At 42.6% G+C, this 18002-nt stretch overlaps 1 protein-coding gene across 1 annotated transcript; it reads left to right on the top strand.

The window, feature by feature from the left end:
* Positions 1–5: 5 nt before the first annotated feature.
* On the top strand, positions 6–16262 carry EAF1 (ELL associated factor 1). Its single transcript, XM_083706091.1, has 6 exons — positions 6–140; positions 4580–4674; positions 6168–6304; positions 8947–9116; positions 12330–12548; positions 13601–16262. The coding sequence occupies exons 1-6, from the start codon at positions 38–40 to the stop codon at positions 13645–13647; spliced, it is 771 nt and encodes a 256-aa protein (XP_083562217.1). The 5' UTR covers positions 6–37; the 3' UTR covers positions 13648–16262.
* The last annotated feature ends 1740 nt before the right edge of the window (positions 16263–18002 follow it).

The following is an 18002-nucleotide window of genomic DNA, read 5'->3' as shown; positions in this document are numbered from 1 at the left end:
GAAGGAGCCGCCGCGCTTGCTTTTTCGCTCGGCGGCCATGAACGGCTCGGCGAACCCGCTGCTGGACAAGGACGAGCACCCGCTGCAGCTGGGCGAGAGCTTCGAGAGGCACCCCAAGGCCTCCTTCCACACCATCCGCTGTGAGTAAGGGGGCGCCGGGGGGAGGGAGGGTCGCCCAAAGCCCCCGGGCCCGAGGGAAGCGGCTCCTGAGGGGGAAAGGAGGCCTACTCGCGAGCAAGCCCCGCGAAGCGAGCGGGAGCCTGAGAGGGAATGGCAGCCCTTCCTTCCCTCAGGACGGGCGAGGGGGGCTTAGTCCTAGTGGAAGAGGCTGAGGGTCGAGGGTATAGGCCGGTATACTCAGTGCCATATTTACGTATAAGCTAAACAAGCTATAGCTTGGGGGGCCCCTCTCTTGCGCGCCCCCAAAAAATTAAAGGAAAAAAACACCCTGGATGTACGTTTCCAAAATATAAGATAAAACCTACATACAGCAACAGTGTTTTGTGTTGTGTATTGTCCTATCATGTAAGTAATGAGCCCCGCCTGCTCCCTAAAACATCACTGGTTTGCTCATTTCTATATATATATAGGGTCCCCTATATATCCTGCATGAGCTGGTTGCATGGCAACATGTGCAAATGGCTTAATAATAATAATAATAATAATATTTTTTATTTATACTCCGCCCTCCCCGGCCAGAGCCGGGCTCAGGGCTGCTAATACCAATAAAATTACAATGAAAACATAATTTGAAATGCTTTATTGTCACTTCTACAACTTGTGTACAGTGATATTACACTATTAATTAAGGGGGGGGAAACAACCCAATTGTGGAGGGGGCTGAGGGTCGAGGGTATAGGCCGGTATACTCAGTAATGAGCCCTGCCTGGTCCCTAAAACATCACTGGTTTGCTCATTTCTATATATAGGGTCCCCACATTCTGCATGGACTGGTTGCATGGCAACATGGGCAAATGGCTTTATGATGATGATGATGATGATACAGTGGTACCTTGGGATGCGAATGGGATCCGTTCTGGAGCCCCGTTTGCATCCAGAAGCAAACGTAACTAGCAATGGCACATCTGCGCACGCATGCGCCGCTTTTTGCCGCTTCCGCGTATGCGCATGACGTCATTTTGAGCGCATGCGCAAGCAGTGAAACCCGGAAGTAACGCGCTCCGGGTTGCCGTGGAGCGCAACTCGAATGCACTCAACATGAAGCATATTCAACCCGAGGTATGACTGTAATAATAATATTTATACCCCGCCCTCCCTGGCCAGAGACGGCTCAGGGCGGCTAACACCAATAAAATCACAATAAAAACATAATTGGGGGGCGGGGGACAACCCAATTTAAAATACAGGTTAAAATACAATTTAAAATGCAGCCTCATTTTAATAGTAGCCCATAGATCAAAACCATAAGGGGAGGGAAACATAAGGGTCAGACTTATGTCTTGGAGGCCCTGAGGAAAGATGTCAAGTCCCGCAGGGCCCTAGTCTCTTGTGACAGCGTTCCACCAAATCGGGGCCAGTACTGAAAAGGCCCTGGCCCTAGCTGAGACCAATCTAACCACCTTGCGACTTGGGACCTCCAAAATGTTGTCGTTTGTGGACCTTAAGGTCCTCCGCGGGGCATACCAGGAGAAGCCGTCCCGTAGGTATGTGGGTCCTAGGCCATATAGGGCTTTAAAGATACCTATTAGGTCCATAAATTACCACATTACATATATTCAACACAAAAAACAGCGACAATTTATTGTTGACAAAGGACAGCTGGACATATAAAGGGCCCCATTACCGTCAGTAGCTTAGGGCCTCATCAAACCTAAATCCGGCCCTCGGTATACTGATGATAATTATTATAATAATTACTAATAATTTTGTTATTTATATTGCATTTCCCCAGCCACTCTGGGCGGCTTGCAACATATCTAAAAATGTAATAGAAACTTCCTTCCTTGAAAACGTCCCCAAACAGGGTTGCTTTCAGTTGCCTTCTAGAAGTCAGATAGTTGTTTCCTTGACATCAGAAGGGAGGGCGTTTCAAGGTGGTGGTGGTGGTAGTATTAGTAGTAGTAATAGCAGCAATATAAATAATACCCTGAATTTGGTGGGGTCAAACAACAACAGCAGTCCACTAAATTTGGCGGGGTCGTACAGTAACAACAACAACAATATAAATAATCCACTGAATTTGGTGGGGTTGACCTTCTCAGTACTAGGCATGCGCAGGATTGCACCATAAAGTGGTTTTGGGAGTTCAGAAAAACAATCGCAGCATCTCCTCCTCCCTCTCCCTGTTTTCAGTTGTCAGTATTTCTGTTCTGTTCTGTTTCTTAACTGGTCCGGGTCTTTCTGTGCCCTTAAGAGCAGCTGCTCAGCCAGAAAAGCATCAAGAGAAGTTTTTCTCCATAAAGAACTACATAACTTTTAGAAGACATCTGAAGGCAGCCCTGTATTGGGAAGTTTTTAATGTTTGATGTTTTACTATGTTTTACTGTATATGCTGTAAGCCACCCAGAGTGACTAAGGAAACCCAGCCAGATGGTCAGAGTATAAATAATAAAATTATTCTTAGTATTAAGGAGATGCAGCGGCAGGAGAAATACTTGCCTGCTAAATTTCTGTATGTGTGTGTGTTAGGGTCACAGGCATCCAGGAAATAAATAAATATACTTAACTAAAAATAGAAATTGTAGAAGGATTTTGACAGCTTTTTCTTAGAGCACGTGGGGTCAAAAGAAAGTGATTTGCAACAACTGTTATTGAGACATTTTGTTCCAAAGCTGCTAGACTAGTGTTTCCCAAACTTGGGTCTCCTGCTGTTTTTGAACTACAATTCCCACCATCCCTGACCACTGGTTCTGCTACCTAGGGATGATGGGAGTTGTAGTCTAAAAACTGCTGAAGACCCAAATTGGGGAAACACTGCTAGACAGAGTTAGACAGAAGTTGATGACAGGTGGGTGTCCTGTCCCCCAAAAAACATATATCCTGGTTACGCCCATGGTCACAGGGGCAACAAACTGATAGTCACAACTTCTTGCTGGGGGCAGAGTTAACTGTCTTTCTTACTCGTTTTACACATATTGTTTGTTGGCCATAGCATGGCTAGAACACAAACCCTTCCTTCAGAACAAAAAAATTCCTTCCAGTAGCACCTTAAAGACCAACTAAGTTAGTTCTTGGTATGAGCTTTCGTGTGCATGCACACTTCTTCAGATACCAAGTGTGCAAGTGTGCATGCACACGAAAGCTCATACCAATAACTAACTTAGTTCGTCTTTAAGGTGCTACTGGAAGGAATTTTTTTGTTTTGACTATGGCAGACCAACACGGCTACCTATCTGTAACCGTTCCTTCAGAGTTTGAGATGCAGACACCAGGAGGGAAAGCTTCCTATATCCTGGAACTGAACACAACCCCTGAGTAATTGCTATGGAATCAAACAGTTGTTAAATGGGCCGAGACAGGAGCAAGTTAAGAAGCTGGCAACCCTTTCTGTGCACAATCGGGGACAGATTCGGATTGGGACAATTGCCTGTGGTCAAAGCCTATTTACTCTCCTCTGTGCCACATGATGAATGCTTGGGAGGGGTGCCAGCTATTTCTGCAGACAATAGGGTATGTGTCCTTAATAGGAGACACAGTGAGCAACCAGGGGTTGCCAACTCTTTCTGCTGTTAGCAGTAGGTTGCAAAGATCAGGGCATCACGTTTTTTCCATACCGTGAAATGCTTCAGCTGGTGATTTCTGCACATCAAGCTGTGTTAGAGGTACAGGCCAGGCCTTTGCATTTTATTTAAGTTGGGAACCCTACAAGCAGATCTTAAAAAGCACAGAGCCTTTGTCAGTTAAAAAATACTATTTTTCTTAGCCAGAGGAATCTTGCTAGCAGGTTTTTAACAGCATTTCCAAAATAATGCAGAGATTGATAATGGATACATCTTTTTCCAGCCGTGAAACATGCAGCAGGTTGTAATTTGCCTGCTTGGTTTGGACCACTTGTTGGTTGCCCAAAGTAAGTAGGTAGTGCTATCTAATCCACTTTTTGCTACTGGTTCTGTTACAGTAGCAACTTTTTTGACGTGAATAAATTAAGTAATTGAAGCTTCCTAGCATATCACATTACTGTTGAAAGAGACAAGAGGCAGGGACTATAAAACAGCCAGGGCTATTTTATTTCGTTAACAGCAGACAGGATGCTTGAAAAGCTACTTTTGAAGTTTGGAAGGTTTATTTAAAAGTGTGTTACAGCATGATTATTTGCTGCTGGGTGGGTGGAGAATTAAAAGTTTCTTGGGGCACCAGCAAAAGGGAGCTTTGTAGATTATGCAAAATGACTGGGGAGGGGGAAGCTTTTAACAAAATAAAATATTCTGATGCAGTAACTGTTGGGGTTTTCTAAAGCTTTTAAGCTAACCTTCACGGTTCCCTTATTCCCTTTATATCCACCACAATAATACATTTCATCAGTAATAGCAAAAAGGGAGTGAATTTGTCCCAGATGGATGTTAAGCAGGAAACCTTTAAAGTCCAATAGATATTTAATACTAACTATTGTTCTCTCTAGATGACTTCAAACCAGCATCTATTGATACATCTTGTGAAGGGGAGCTTCAAGTTGGCAAAGGAGACGAAGTCACAATTACATTACCACACATCCCAGTAAGTTTACTGTGTGTCCCATTTTTGCTCCTCCTTCCCCCAGCTATGCTTTTTTGCTCTGAACTATTGAATTTGTGGCCAAGAAGAAGACTATGCATTTTTCAAAAGAACCTGGTAACAGCTAGTGGTGATTTAATAGAAGATACTAACTTTACCTGTTCTGTGTTGCCTTATCTAACACCAATAATGTAGTGTGTCTGGGATGTGAGTATATATCTATTCTAAAATTTTGTGTGTGTGTGTGTGTGTGTGTGTGTGTGCGCGCGCACGTTTCTATTCCCCTCCCCTCCCCAGGTAGCCTCTTTCTATTTAGATTTTAGTTCTACAATTGTGGACCCCTTCTTTCATAGCCTATGTTTATTATTTTAGTTCTAGGTAAACTTCAGCGTATGCCTGGAACCTGCATTTGAAAGTCTCTTCTGACTGAGTTTTATAGAATGTTCTTTTACATATACAGTGGTACCTCGGGTTAAGAACTTAATTCGTTCTGGAGGTCTGTTCTTAACCTGAAACTGTCCTTAACCTGAGGTACCACTTTAGCTAATGGGGCCTCCCGCTGCCACCGCTGCATGATTTCTGTTCTCATCCTGAAGCTTAGTTCTTAACCCAAGGTAATATATCTGGGTTAGCGGAGTCTATAACCTGAAGCGTATGTAACCTGAAGCGTATGTAACCCGAGGTACCACTGCAATTCTATTGTGACTTTTTTGTCCTACAGAACAGAAACTGGGAAGAGGGCAGTGAGTTTTAGTGCTGTTACTCTACAGCAGGGGTCAGCAAACTTTTTCAGCAGGAGGCCGGTCCACTCTTCCTCAGACCTTTTGGGGGGCCTTTAAAAATGCAGATCACCACTGGATATAAAGGATATACTGATATTATATATGAATTGCTTCAGGTGATAGTTCTACCTATAGGCATTGCTAGAGCTCTATTTTCTCTTTGACTCCTTACTGTACTACCAAGAAGTATCCTGAAGCCTGAAACAAAAAGACTGCACATTTTGCAAAGAAGCATAAAGAGGGAGATGTTAAATATGCAGGCATTTGTTTTTCCTTACATCTATACAGTGGTACCTTGGGTTACATATGCTTCAGGTTACATACGCTTCAGGTTACAGGCTCCGCTAACCCAGAAATAGTGCTTCAGGTTAAGAACTTTGCTTCAGGATAAGAACAGAAATTGGGCTCTGGCGGCGCGACGGCAGCAGGAGGCCCCATTAGCTAAAGTGGTGCTTCAGGTTAAGAACAGTTTCAGGTTAAGAACGGACCTCCGGAACGAATGAAGTACTTAACCTGATGTACCACTGTAAAGGCAAACTGTTGGAGTGCAGTTCAGTGACCACGTATTCAGAGGTAGCCTATTAAAGCATCCAAATGCAGCCTTGAAGATGAGTGACTAGATATGGCATTTTCGTTAAGGAGTCAGTTTTTCTTAGCATGAGCTTGTGCGCTTGTTTGGACTTCAGGGTAATCTCTGTTTTTCTTGACAATCAGGGTTCTACTCCTCCAATGACGGTGTTCAAAGGAAATAAAAGACCATACCAGAAGGACTGCGTACTTATTATCAATCACGATACTGGGGAATATGTGCTTGAAAAGCTAAGCAGCAGCATTCAAGTCAAGAAGACAAGGTAAAAACGGTTGGCACAAACCCACAGGGCCGCTTCTAATTTGGAGAAAACAACACACAGCATAGCCCTATCTCACACTGCAGGTGGCATATTTCAAACCCTTGGCTACGATTTCTTTTCTTTTTTTAACATAATATTTTGATGAGTATATATTACAGTATATATATGGTGCTTGCATGTTATTTAGTGGTATATAAATAAAATGGAACACCAGCATCTCAGAGAGAAGGCAAGAACCCTGGTTTCTGACATGTACAAGGAAATTTTAAACCTGGAAGATACTCCTCTGCTCTAGAGGTAGGCAGTTTGTTAGGGGTGCCCCCCCTGTTGTTGTTGTTGTTTAGTCGTTTAGTCGTGTCCGACTCTTCATGACCCCATGGACCAGAGCACGCTAGGCCCTCCTGTCTTCCACTGCCTCCCGCAGTTTGGTCAAACTCATGCTGGTAGCTTCGAGAACACTATCCAACCATCTCGTCCTCTGTGACGCGTCCCCTTCTCCTTGTGCCCTCCATCTTTCTCAACATCAGGGTCTTTTCCAGGGAGTCTTCTCTTCTCATGAGGTGGCCAAAGTATTGGAGCCTCAGCTTCACGATCTGTCCTTCCAGTGAGCACTCAGGGCTGATTTCCTTCAGAATGGATAGGTTTGATCTTCTTGCAGTCCATGGGACTCTCAAGAGTCTACTCCAGCACCATAATTCAAAAGCATCAATTCTCCGAGTTGTTAGGAGACCCCTATTCTCCTCACGGAGGTACAGCTCTCAAGGGTTTCCTGGGAAGATCGATTGACTGTGAAACCACTCTGGGAACTGTAGCTGTGTGAGGGGAATAGGGGTCTAACATCCGTCAGCACTCTTAACAAACTAGGATTCTTTGAGGAAAGCCTTGACTTTGAAGTGGTATGATACTGCTTTAAATGTATAGTCCATATGAGATCCAATGCAGTTACAGTGGTACCTCGGGTTAAGTACTTAATTCGTTCCAGAGGTCCGTTCTTAACCTGAAACTGTTCTTAACCTGAAGCACCACTTTAGCTAATGGGGCCTCCCGCTGCTCCCGAACCGCCGGAGCACGATTTCTGTTCTCATCCTGAAGCAAAGTGCTTAACCTGAAGCACTATTTCTGGGTTAGCAGAGTGTATAACCTGAAGCGTATGTAACCTGAAGAGTATGTAACCTGACGTACCACTGTACTGTTCTGGAAAACAAATGAAAGTAATTCCTTTCTTACTTTAGTGTGACACACACACATGGCAGAAGCCTACCAATTAATAGACAGCTGTGGGAAAAGCTATTTTCCCCAAGGCATACAACCAGGGAAAATGGTTTTTTTAAAATCAGTTTTTACTAATCAATTAAAAAAAACTGCAGCTTTGTTCTGAAATGAAATACTGTAGAAGGTAGGGAGCACACTTCAAAAGCCAAGAAAGGAACAGGGAGGGAGGAATTCTGATCAGATACGGGAATTGATCAGCTTCAGGTGTTGAGGGCTACAGAAAATGAAGTGTGGGCTGGAGCTCTATTTTTTTAAAAAAACCAGTGCCATATTTATTGAATTTATTAACAAACAACATACCCAAGGACAAAAGGAATATATTTTTGTATATAACCGCAGGCGCAAGAATACTTATGGCAAAATCTTGGAAAACAGAAAAAATACCACAAATGACTGAATGGCAAGTTAAGATTTGTGAGTTAGCCGAGATGGCAAAAATGACTGCAGCAATCAGGGGCTGCTCCAATCAAAAATTCTATACAGAATGGGAATGCATAGGGGAATACATGAAGAAATATGGTGTTAAAGAACACTCTTAATAGGCAATTGTTAAGCGTGTAAGGACAAAAGAAGTCATTATAATTTAACAGTTTTCATGTTATTCTATTTTATTAAAGCAACTAGAAAAAAATGTTAGGATGGGAAGATCTCACACAGGTGAAGGGAAGCAGTGGGGGGGGGAGAGGGTTAGGTTGAATTTGGGAAATAAAATATGGGACAGCAAAGGATATAATAGATTCTTACAGAGTAGTAATATATTGTAACCAGAATAGAAGTTCAAAAGGGGTAGTAAATGTATTTTTAATATTTTCATTATTGTAATAGTTATTATTATTTCTTATCGGTAGAAGGCAATGTTAATTTAGGCTTCTTCGTTTTGCTGTCTGTATGATTTTCTTAAGTCAATTTTTTAAAAATGAAGCGTGGGCTGCAAGTTGCCTACCTGTGATATATACAATCCTCAAAGTGGTACAGTCTAAAAAAGAGCCATGTCATTTGCTATTGCTACATATTTGAATTTGGTCCATTCTGTAGATAGGGGGGCCTTTAGAAATTAGTAGATGCAAATGTTACATCCGGACAGTGTTTCGTTTTGTTTCTTCACTTTTTAAAGGACCATTTATTTCCTTGGTAGATTTGAGCAAGTGCTTAGGTCTCATTCTCTCCCTGAAAGTGCTGACATATATACAGGTCTTAAATTTGCTTGGATCGTACAGTTACTGATTTTACACAATCCTGATAGAATTTGGGGTTTTTCAGACATTTTGGAAAAGATGGAAGAGGGGGAGGGGGAGAGAGGGAGTTGAGAAGATGCATAGGTGTTGTGTTTGAGGTGTCATTGTATCTGTGTGCTCAAAATCCTGTTTCAGAGCTGAAGGCAGCAGCAAAATTCAGGCGCGGATAGAACAGCAATCGGCCCGAGCCTCACAACCTTCTTCTACCCAGTTCAGAGCTCCTACAAAACCAGCAGTGGGTCCCAAGACCTCCCCACTGAAAGACAATCCTTCCCCGGAGCCTCAGCTGGATGACATTAAGAGAGGTATGGTTTTGTAACTTCACGGTAAAAATACTTGAGAATTCTCAATGGATTTGCTGTGAATCCAGTTTTCCTTATTCTTTGTGTCCCATTTCAGACAGATTTGTGGAAATTGATTTGTTTCTCACTCTGAATAATGTGGCAGCATCCACAGTAGACCTTACCGCAGCAATTTCTTTTTAGCTAAAAATTGGCGGCAGGGGGCCTCGCTTCAAAGTGGCGAGGCCAAAGTTGCATTTCTTAGTCTACAGAACTTTGAAGTCCTTGCATAAAGTAGGTGAAGGTGTGTCCAGTGATTTCTCTTCTGTTTGTCGAGAGAATAATTGGGTTACATGTTCTGCACTGGTTTAAAAATGATCATCTAGCTTTTTAAAATACGCTTCGTGTAAAGTTAATTCTGCAAAAAGTTGAAAAGGCACTGAACTTCAGTTGTGTCTGAAAGAAGGTATAAAAAGTCTTGCAAAACTCAAAAGCTTGGTAGAATATTGACAATAAAACGATCGCTGTATGTTTGCCCCTAAATATTACCCTTCCAAATAAAATTTTATGCTGTTGTCATGATACATCACCTATATTTCAGAGGTTTAAAAATATATATGCTAATTTATTGTACTGGTTTCACCCAAAATATCTAGCTGCGCAATGAAGCTTCTGTTACTGATTTACCTATCTAGGAACAAATATTGTCAGTGTGAAACTAGTGGCCAGGCCATGGTAAAATCTAAGTCTCATTAGTATTTCAAGTCAATCGGCATTTCCAAAAACAAGCCCTTCTTAGTAAGCCAGTTTAAGTGCTCAGAGCAAAATAAAATGCAGTTCACTGTTATTTGAACTGCAGACAGTGGAAAAAGTATATAATCCTATTTTAGACTCCCCATTACATAAGAATTCAAATTCCCTGATACACTCGAGTATTTGTCAGAGTAAAACAATTAGGTAAGTAGTCGACAGATCTGTTAGAATCCTGTAGAAATGTGACTTGAAATACTTGCCTAGTCCATCTTTTTGCAGTGAAGGGAAAGAGCTATCATGTGTAATACATTTCTTTTCTAATATATTTTTCTAATCAGTGGTTGGCAGACTACCATATTCTGGTATATCCCTACATTTTTTTTTTTAATTTGCATTATTTTGTTAACTGCTCTTCATTAAAAAGATTCCAAGGTAGTGTGCAAAGGTGTAAATAAAACCTTTACATATATACATAAATACAAAAATAAAGCTAATAAATAAGATTTGTATAAACAATTTACAGCACAAGCAGGTTAATTAAACATTATGACTAAGGCAGTAATCCTAAAGGCAGCAATCTTATAATAATAGTAATAACAATAATTTATTATTTATACCCCGCCCATCTGGCTGGGTTTCCCCAGCCACTCTGGGCAGCTTCCAACAAGATATTAAAATACAGTGGTCTGTTAAACATTAAAAGCTTCCCTAAACAGGGCTGCCTTCAGATGTCTTCTAAAAGTCTTGTAGTTGTTCTTCTCTTTGACATCTGATGGGAGGGCGTTCCACAGGGTGGGTGCCACTACCGAGAAGGCCCTCTGCCTGGTTCCCTGTAACGTGGCTTCTCGCAGCGAGAGAACCGCCAGAAGGCCCTCGGGCAGAACGATGGAGGTGGAGACGCTCCTTCAGGTATACTGAACCGAGGCTGTTTAGGGCTTTAAAGGTCAGCACCAACACTTTGAATTGTGCTCGGAAACGTACTGAGAGCCAATGTAGGTCTTTCAAGACCGGTGTTACGTGGTCTTGGTGGCCGCTCCCAGTCACCAGTCTAGCTGCTGCATTCTGGATTAATTGTAGTTTCCTGGGCACCTTCAAAGGTAGCCCCACATAGAGCGCATTGCAGTAGTCCAAGCGAGAGATAACTAGAGCATGCACCACTCTGGCGAGACAGTCCGCGGGCAGATAGGGTCTCAGCCCGCATACCAGATAGAGCTAGTAAACAGCTGCCCTGGACACAGAATTGACCTGCGCCTCCATGGACAGCTGTGAGTCCAAAATGACTCCCAGGCTGCGCACCTGGTCCTTCAGGGGCACAGTTACCCCATTCAGGACCAGGGAGTCCTCCACACCTGCCCGCCTCCTGTCCCTCAAAAACAGTACTTCTGCCTTGTCAGGATTCAACGTCAATCTGTTAGCTGCCATCCATCCTCCAACCGCCTCCAGACACACAGGACTCCAGACACACAGGACCTTCACCGCCTTCACTGGTTCTGATTTGAGAGAGAGGTAGAGCTGGGTATCATCCGCGTACTGATGAACACCCAGCCCAAACCCCCTGATGATCTCTCCCAGCAGCTGCGTGTAGATGTTGAAAAGCATGGGGGAGAGGACAGAACCCTAAGGCACCCCATAAGTGAGAGCCCAGGGGTCTGAACACTCATTTCCCCCCGCCCCCACTTTCTGAACATGGCCCAGGAGGAAGGAGCGGAACCACTGTATAACAGTGCCCCCATTTCCCACCCCCTCTAGACAGTCCAGAAGGATGTTATGGTCAATGGTGTCAAAATCCGCTGAGAGATCCAGCAGAACTAGGAAACAGCTCTCACCTTTGTCCCTAGCCTGCCGGAGATCATCAACCAGTGCGACCAAGGCAGTTTCTGTCCCATGAATCCTGACTGGAAGGGATCCAAATGGTCTTAGCCTCTCTTACCTGAGAGTAAGCCTCATGCGGTTCACTTGGACTTCTGCGTATACATGTCATCAAAAGTGCATGGGCAAACAGGAAACAGCTAGCATTGTGCTGAAAAAAATGCAATGTCTGTTTAGGGAGGGCATTCCAGAGTCAGGGAGTCACCACAGAAAAGGCCCTCTGTTAACTCATACCATATCTCTGCTAAAGTCAGTATTTGGAGAAAGGCCTTTGCAGAAAATCTTCAGACAGGAGCTGCCTGATATGGGAAGAGGCACTCCCTCAGGTATTTGGTTCTTAAGGGCTTAAAGGTAAGATAAACATCTAAAATTAGGCCTGGAAGCAAATAGGCAGCAAACGTACTGCTGAAATAATGGTTGTGACATGTGTAAGTCCTTCGGTGCATGGCAAAATGCTGGCAGCCACATTCTGCACCAAGATCTTCACAACATCTAAGATGCTTTTAGATTTTGGGGGACAGATCTCAACGTTCTGCTATGGTTTGGTTTGGCTGTCTGCGTCGACGGCCCATGGAATCGTTTATTGACCTCCTTTCAAACGTCCCTTTGTTCCAGAGTTGAGAGCCGAGGTTGAAATAATTGAGCAGATGAGTAGCAGCAGCGGAAGCAGCTCGTCAGATTCAGAGAGCTCTTCTGGGAGTGATGATGAAACCTCGAGCAGCGATGGGAATGACGCTGCACACCCTTCCCCTTCCCAGCCGGGTAACAACAAGAACTCTGTTGCCAACGGAACCAGCTGGCCACAAGGAAGCAATCAGCTCATGAGCACGCTCAGTAAGTTTCTTGTCTTCTGCATGTATTTATTACAGTACATGAGCTTTCTATGGGTCTAAATACACATTAGACACACAGGTGTGTAACTGAGACGCAGTGCTGGCTTTTAAAAGCGGCTTTGAGAAGGGGATGTGGTACTTAGCCCTTTCCTTTCTCATAATTTCCTTCTTTCTTTTTAAATTGCTCTCTCCTGAAGCTAGCATATCTGTTTTTTAAATAAAACATGGTGTCTGGTTCAGTTACATGTATGGGTGTGTATTTAGCCCACAATTGAATGCAGATCATTCAGCAAGTGGTCAAGCATGATCTACACAGATGGAGGTCTTTGGGGTTTAACAAAATCAGGTTTGTTTCTGTTTCATTCATTCATGTTGTAAAGAGGCTTACTTCCGAAGTCCCCTGGCAACCCATTGACTTTACTCAGCTGCATATTAGGGGTGTGAGTGGATAGAAATAAGCAGACTGCTTCCTGCCTCTTTTATGGTGCCCAAGTGCTGCTTTAAAAAAATAAATAAGGAAATGCTTAATAACAACTAAGAATTAACATAGATTTCATGGCCCCTCTCTGCAAATAGTGATATGATTTCGCAACTTGGCCTCATATGAACACAAAGCAGACTCCGTCTAAATTCTTCCAGCTGTGAATGAAACTGGTGCCAGCAGTTGCTGCAGAAATGGGTGCTGATGTTCCAGTCTGTCATCTGCTGGGCCAAGTCTGCGATGAGACAAATGAGCTTATTCTTTTTTAAATTTTAAACGCTACATGAAGCCAATAGTCAAGTAGATTGAAAGCTACCAGTTTGCAGGGCAGATGAGTCACTGCCACCTCCAGACTCCTAGTGAATCTTAAGCCAGTGAATGCTGAGCAGAGGTCAACGACAGTGGCAGTCCTGTACATAAATTTCATTAAAATAAATATATTTATGATCTAGAATTAGTGTTTCAGCTTAACGCCCTATTTTTCTCCCCAGTGTATTTGAGGTCAAATACAGCAATTTTTCAGGGTAGATCACAGCCAACAAGTAATTCTAACTTCCTCTTTTTAAATACAGGGAATGACTTGCAGTTGAGTGAATCTGGAAGTGACAGTGATGATTAGAATGAGGTTTCTCCATTGGTTTTCTGTTGCAAATACGTGAAGATGTAAATCTCCTGAGGAGTAAGAATGATGCAAGTATAGAAGCTGGCTCACAGGACACAGCTGTAAGTGGCATTTGAAGGTGAAGGGGGCAACAAATATTCCTGAAGCAAGGCTTATACTCTGTTTATTTATGTATAAATTGTGTATGTTGTGTATATCTTTTTGAAAGTTTTTTAATGGATGTGAATATACCAGTCTTAATTCAGTGACCTGTGCTCTTAACGTGCTGACGCTCTGTAATTTTGGTGTACTCCAGTATGATTCTTGCTGTTAGGAAAGGCTGCGTACCCCAATAAGATAAAGCAAAAGCTGTCTCTGGGGTAGATAACTCAGGTTTACCATTTTAAAAACAAAATAGGAAGTGGAGTACAAATTTCAAGCATTTGTATGCAAAGATGTCAAATAGCATTAAGGCAGGCGTTAATTGTCAGTAGTCTTGTCACCTGTGATGAATACAAATTTCACCCAGGCAAGGGAATTTAAAGAACTGGGATGTTTTTTTCTTTGTTTGTTTTTCCTTTTGAGGTTCTCAGTATGACACAAGTGATTGATAGAGGTATGTGTAGGCAGAGAGTTTAGTAGAACTATGCATAGGCTAATAGCTTGTGGACTCACTTGTAAGGCTTTCTTACTACTGCTGAGAGATCGTATGCCGATTAAGTTTTTGCGACTGTACAAATAGGAAACCTAACAATGCCTTTTATTACTTCCATGTAAGAAATTCCACATACCTGTGCCCCATCACACATAGGTCTGCTGGCCAATATGCACTGTAGAAACCCACACCACTCAGCACTAAGAATGGAGGAATGTATTTGAATGGTTTTATACACTGATTTGGGCAGTTTCAACCCCATTCAGTTTTGCTCGTCTTGGACTGCCTCTTGCCTTAAGCACCCACTTATGCCCAAGCCAAGCCCAACTAATAATATTCCAAAAAAAGGTGTATCAAAGTATGATGTACATAAAAGTATCAATCTCTATGCTTCAGTACACTTCATCATAATTATCTAAGTAAATTAATGCATATGTATTTCATATGGTTGTATGCATCATTGTATGTACTTGTTTATGTGCTGCTTGCCTTAGGAAATCTGGAGTGAATATACATATAATAATGCATATAATGGGCAGGAATTGTTGGCATTTTTAGCAGGACCGGCGCAGGGGTGGGGGAAGCTAACCCCATCAAGATTAAAGAGCAAGATGAAAATTAGAAGGGGGGAAAATCTGTGCACATAAACTTGATATTGAGATTTTAAGGAAATCCCATTCCTATTCAGTGCTTTATGTTATGTGAACATACTGTATAGCGAAACAGATCTGTACACATGTGGGGGACTTTAATTCCCACTTATAGAAGTGATACTTGTGTTGGAAACTTGCCCCATTTGGTGAAATTCCTGGATTGCTGAGACCCATAACTTTTCAAAATGAGAAGCATAGAATCCCCCAGAACAAGAACTACCCATAGCATACCAGATTTAGCCTCTCCAAAGTTCCACCTGCCAGTCTGTGTGGTTTAACAGAGAACAGTGGACACAATCCTTTGTGTATTTGTTCCTAATAAGTGGCACGCATTGTGCAGAAGAGTTGCCTTGCAAATGGTACAACGGTTGCAGTGAAAAGCAGAAAACTAATTGTATAAAGCTTTTCAGATTTATCCAGACTTAGTTTTGGCATTATCAGAAGCCAGGTGCCCAGTAGTCAATGGCTGTCTTCATTGTTGGAGGTAGCATACTTCTGAATCCCTGTTGCTAGAAATCACAGGTGGGGAGGGTGCTGTTGTGCTGAAGTTGTGCCTAGAGGCTGTTGCCATCTACACGAGAGGAGCACTTGGGGTTTGGGTTCCTTGTGAATTGCTGCTTGCCATATCTGGCAACCTTTGTTCTAGCTTGGCGATAGATACTACAACTCATTGAACTCACTTGGGCTTACTCCTCAGAACTATATCATTTAGGATTGCACTGTAAGCTATTTATACTTTTGAGGCTGTGTACCTGGGAGTAAGCTCTGCTCAAAGAGTGGGTCTTCCTTTTGAGTTAACGTGCATAGAATTGCTGTTCGAATTTAATAAATGTGTCAAGCAGTACCATTTTAAATGCTAACTACCTTCTAAATGAGACATTTTATCTTGTTAAAGCAGTAAAGGAAGTTTGGGTTTGATAGGAAAGTATCGTGTATGTTTCATTCCACATTCCTTCCATTTCTGCTTTTGCCCAGGGCTTCAAAATTTCCAAAAATGTTGCATCTCCAATTCAGCCACCTCCGTCTTTGAATAGGCGAGTCCCTAAACATTCTCTCAAAGCAAGGCAGGAAGCCCCTATTGTGAGAATCAGTAGGCTGATCGTATTGCTAATAGGTAGGAGAGATTTTGAGAGACAAGGAGAGCAGAACTGTCTAGGGTTGTCCTTCTTGCCTCGCGTGGAAAGATGCTATAACCTTTGTTGCAGCTACAACCAGGGGTGGGATTGGGTTGCAAGTCGTTCTTTTGAATGCCTTTCTTGTAATCTTTCAAATGTGATGTGAATTGGAGGAAGATGGATGCATCGCTTTAAAAGGTTACGCAACCAGTGGCGTAGCGTGGGTTGTCAGCACCCGGGGCAAGGCAAGTAATTTGTGCCCCCTAACCCGTGGATTTGCGCCCCCTAACCCTAACCCCCAGATGTTGCGGCCGGCCCCCCCTGCACCCCCCACGCTACGCCACTGTACGCAACTATAAAACAAATTAAATCCACTAGGAGGAAGATGAGCACTGTTCACACGTTTGGCTTTCTTATGCATTTGAGAAAAGAGGGCAGAAAAAAAGCATTCATATGTTTTTGGAATGAGGACTGTGCATGTACCGCAATTTCTGCAGAAATTAGAAACTTAGGTATTGGAAGTGGAGGATGCTATGTGGCAGAACCTTGCTTTGTTAGTTTCTAGTTTGTGGTCTGCAAAAAGATAGACTTGAAAATATGCAGCCACTGCTTGAGATGAAACCTTAGGTGTACTTCAGTGTCTTGCAAAGCTTTTGTCCCTCTCTGTGACTAACAGAAGAAAAATAAAAAGCAAACAAATTGAGGCTGCAGTCCTGTGTGCACTCACATGGAAGTAAGTAAGATTCAATTTAGCTGGGCTCGTGGCCGAGTTGGCTTAGATATGGATTCTGCTGCAAGGCGTAGGATTTGGTAATGGCATCTAGTAATCTGAAGGAATTGAAACGACTACTCCCAAAACTGGAAAGATTGAGGGACTTCCAGAGATTTTATGGTCCACACCTTGTGCACAAAGGCTGTTGTATTGAATAGATTCCTAATGCTTCTCATAAGCCACGTGTTGGCCAACTGAGTTAGCAGGCAGGACTGTGTAGAGAATTGAGAACTATTTCAAATGTTACTGGAATAAAATAGGAACGGGACTGAACTCAGATGTATGATCTAATATTTTTGATGCAGTTTGTGCCTCAGATTTATCTGCATCATTAGTTTAGACATAGTATGTTTACATTTATATGTAAATAATATATATATATATATGCCTTGTAAAATTTTGTAGGGTTTTTTTCTTTTTAAAGTGTTATTTAAATAAAAAATGAACTTCAGCCATGGAAGTTGTGTGCTTATTTCTGAGTAACAAGAAGCTTCCCCACTTGTCCATCCCAAACCAACAACTCGAATATTTCTAATGTATTGCTGCATGCACACCACACTCCCAAGTGGCAAGGGATCTCAAGGGTGCCAGCCAACACATAACTGGATTTGGTTTTCATAGAATGAAGGCCACTGGTGTCAGTATATTTGGGATACATTGTTTTTAAGGACTCTGATCACTCCCAGAAATCTAGCTACCCCTCTCTCTGAGAGGAGATACCCACATAGCGGAAGTTGCTGCTCGTTCCAGTCACTAAACAGAGGCAGCTTACGGTCCTAAATTGTTTACTGCTGCAGAACATCAGGCTTCAGTAATACAGTTCCGGACACTGATTATATACATACAGCTTGTAGTCTTTGCAGATACAGATATATGCAAGTAGATTTTCTTCTGTTGCTCCAGCAATTCAAAGACATAGCACAAACTCCCAACTCACTTCACAAGACTCAAAGACTGACTAATGAGCTGTCACACATCACTTACTTAAGAGGTTTTCAACCTTTTTGAGTCCACGGCTCCCTTGACCAACTACACTCTTTCTGCGGCTCCCGTGTGGGAAAAGGCACACACCATCAAAAATGGTATATTGATACCAAGAGTGCTGGTATCATATCTATACCAGGAAAATAGGTTGCAGCTATCATTCTTTTCAGTTTTCTTTGCTGCTAAAGTTGGGT

This window comes from Podarcis gaigeae, assembly GCF_964106915.1.
Source record: "Podarcis gaigeae genome assembly, chromosome: 12".
Lineage (NCBI taxonomy): Eukaryota > Metazoa > Chordata > Lepidosauria > Squamata > Lacertidae > Podarcis > Podarcis gaigeae.
This window is presented reverse-complemented; position numbering and strand designations above follow the sequence as displayed.

What these genes read in the sequence shown, in the direction of transcription:
- EAF1 (XM_083706091.1), top strand. Translation starts at nt 38, where the DNA reads ATGAACGGCTCGGCGAACCCGCTGCTGGACAAGGACGAGCACCCGCTG. An exon ending in CTCCTTCCACACCATCCGCT is followed by an intron (nt 141 to 4,579) that starts GTGAGTAAGGGG and finishes TGTTCTCTCTAG; the next exon opens with ATGACTTCAAACCAGCATCT. An exon ending in ATTCAAGTCAAGAAGACAAG is followed by an intron (nt 6,305 to 8,946) that starts GTAAAAACGGTT and finishes ATCCTGTTTCAG; the next exon opens with AGCTGAAGGCAGCAGCAAAA.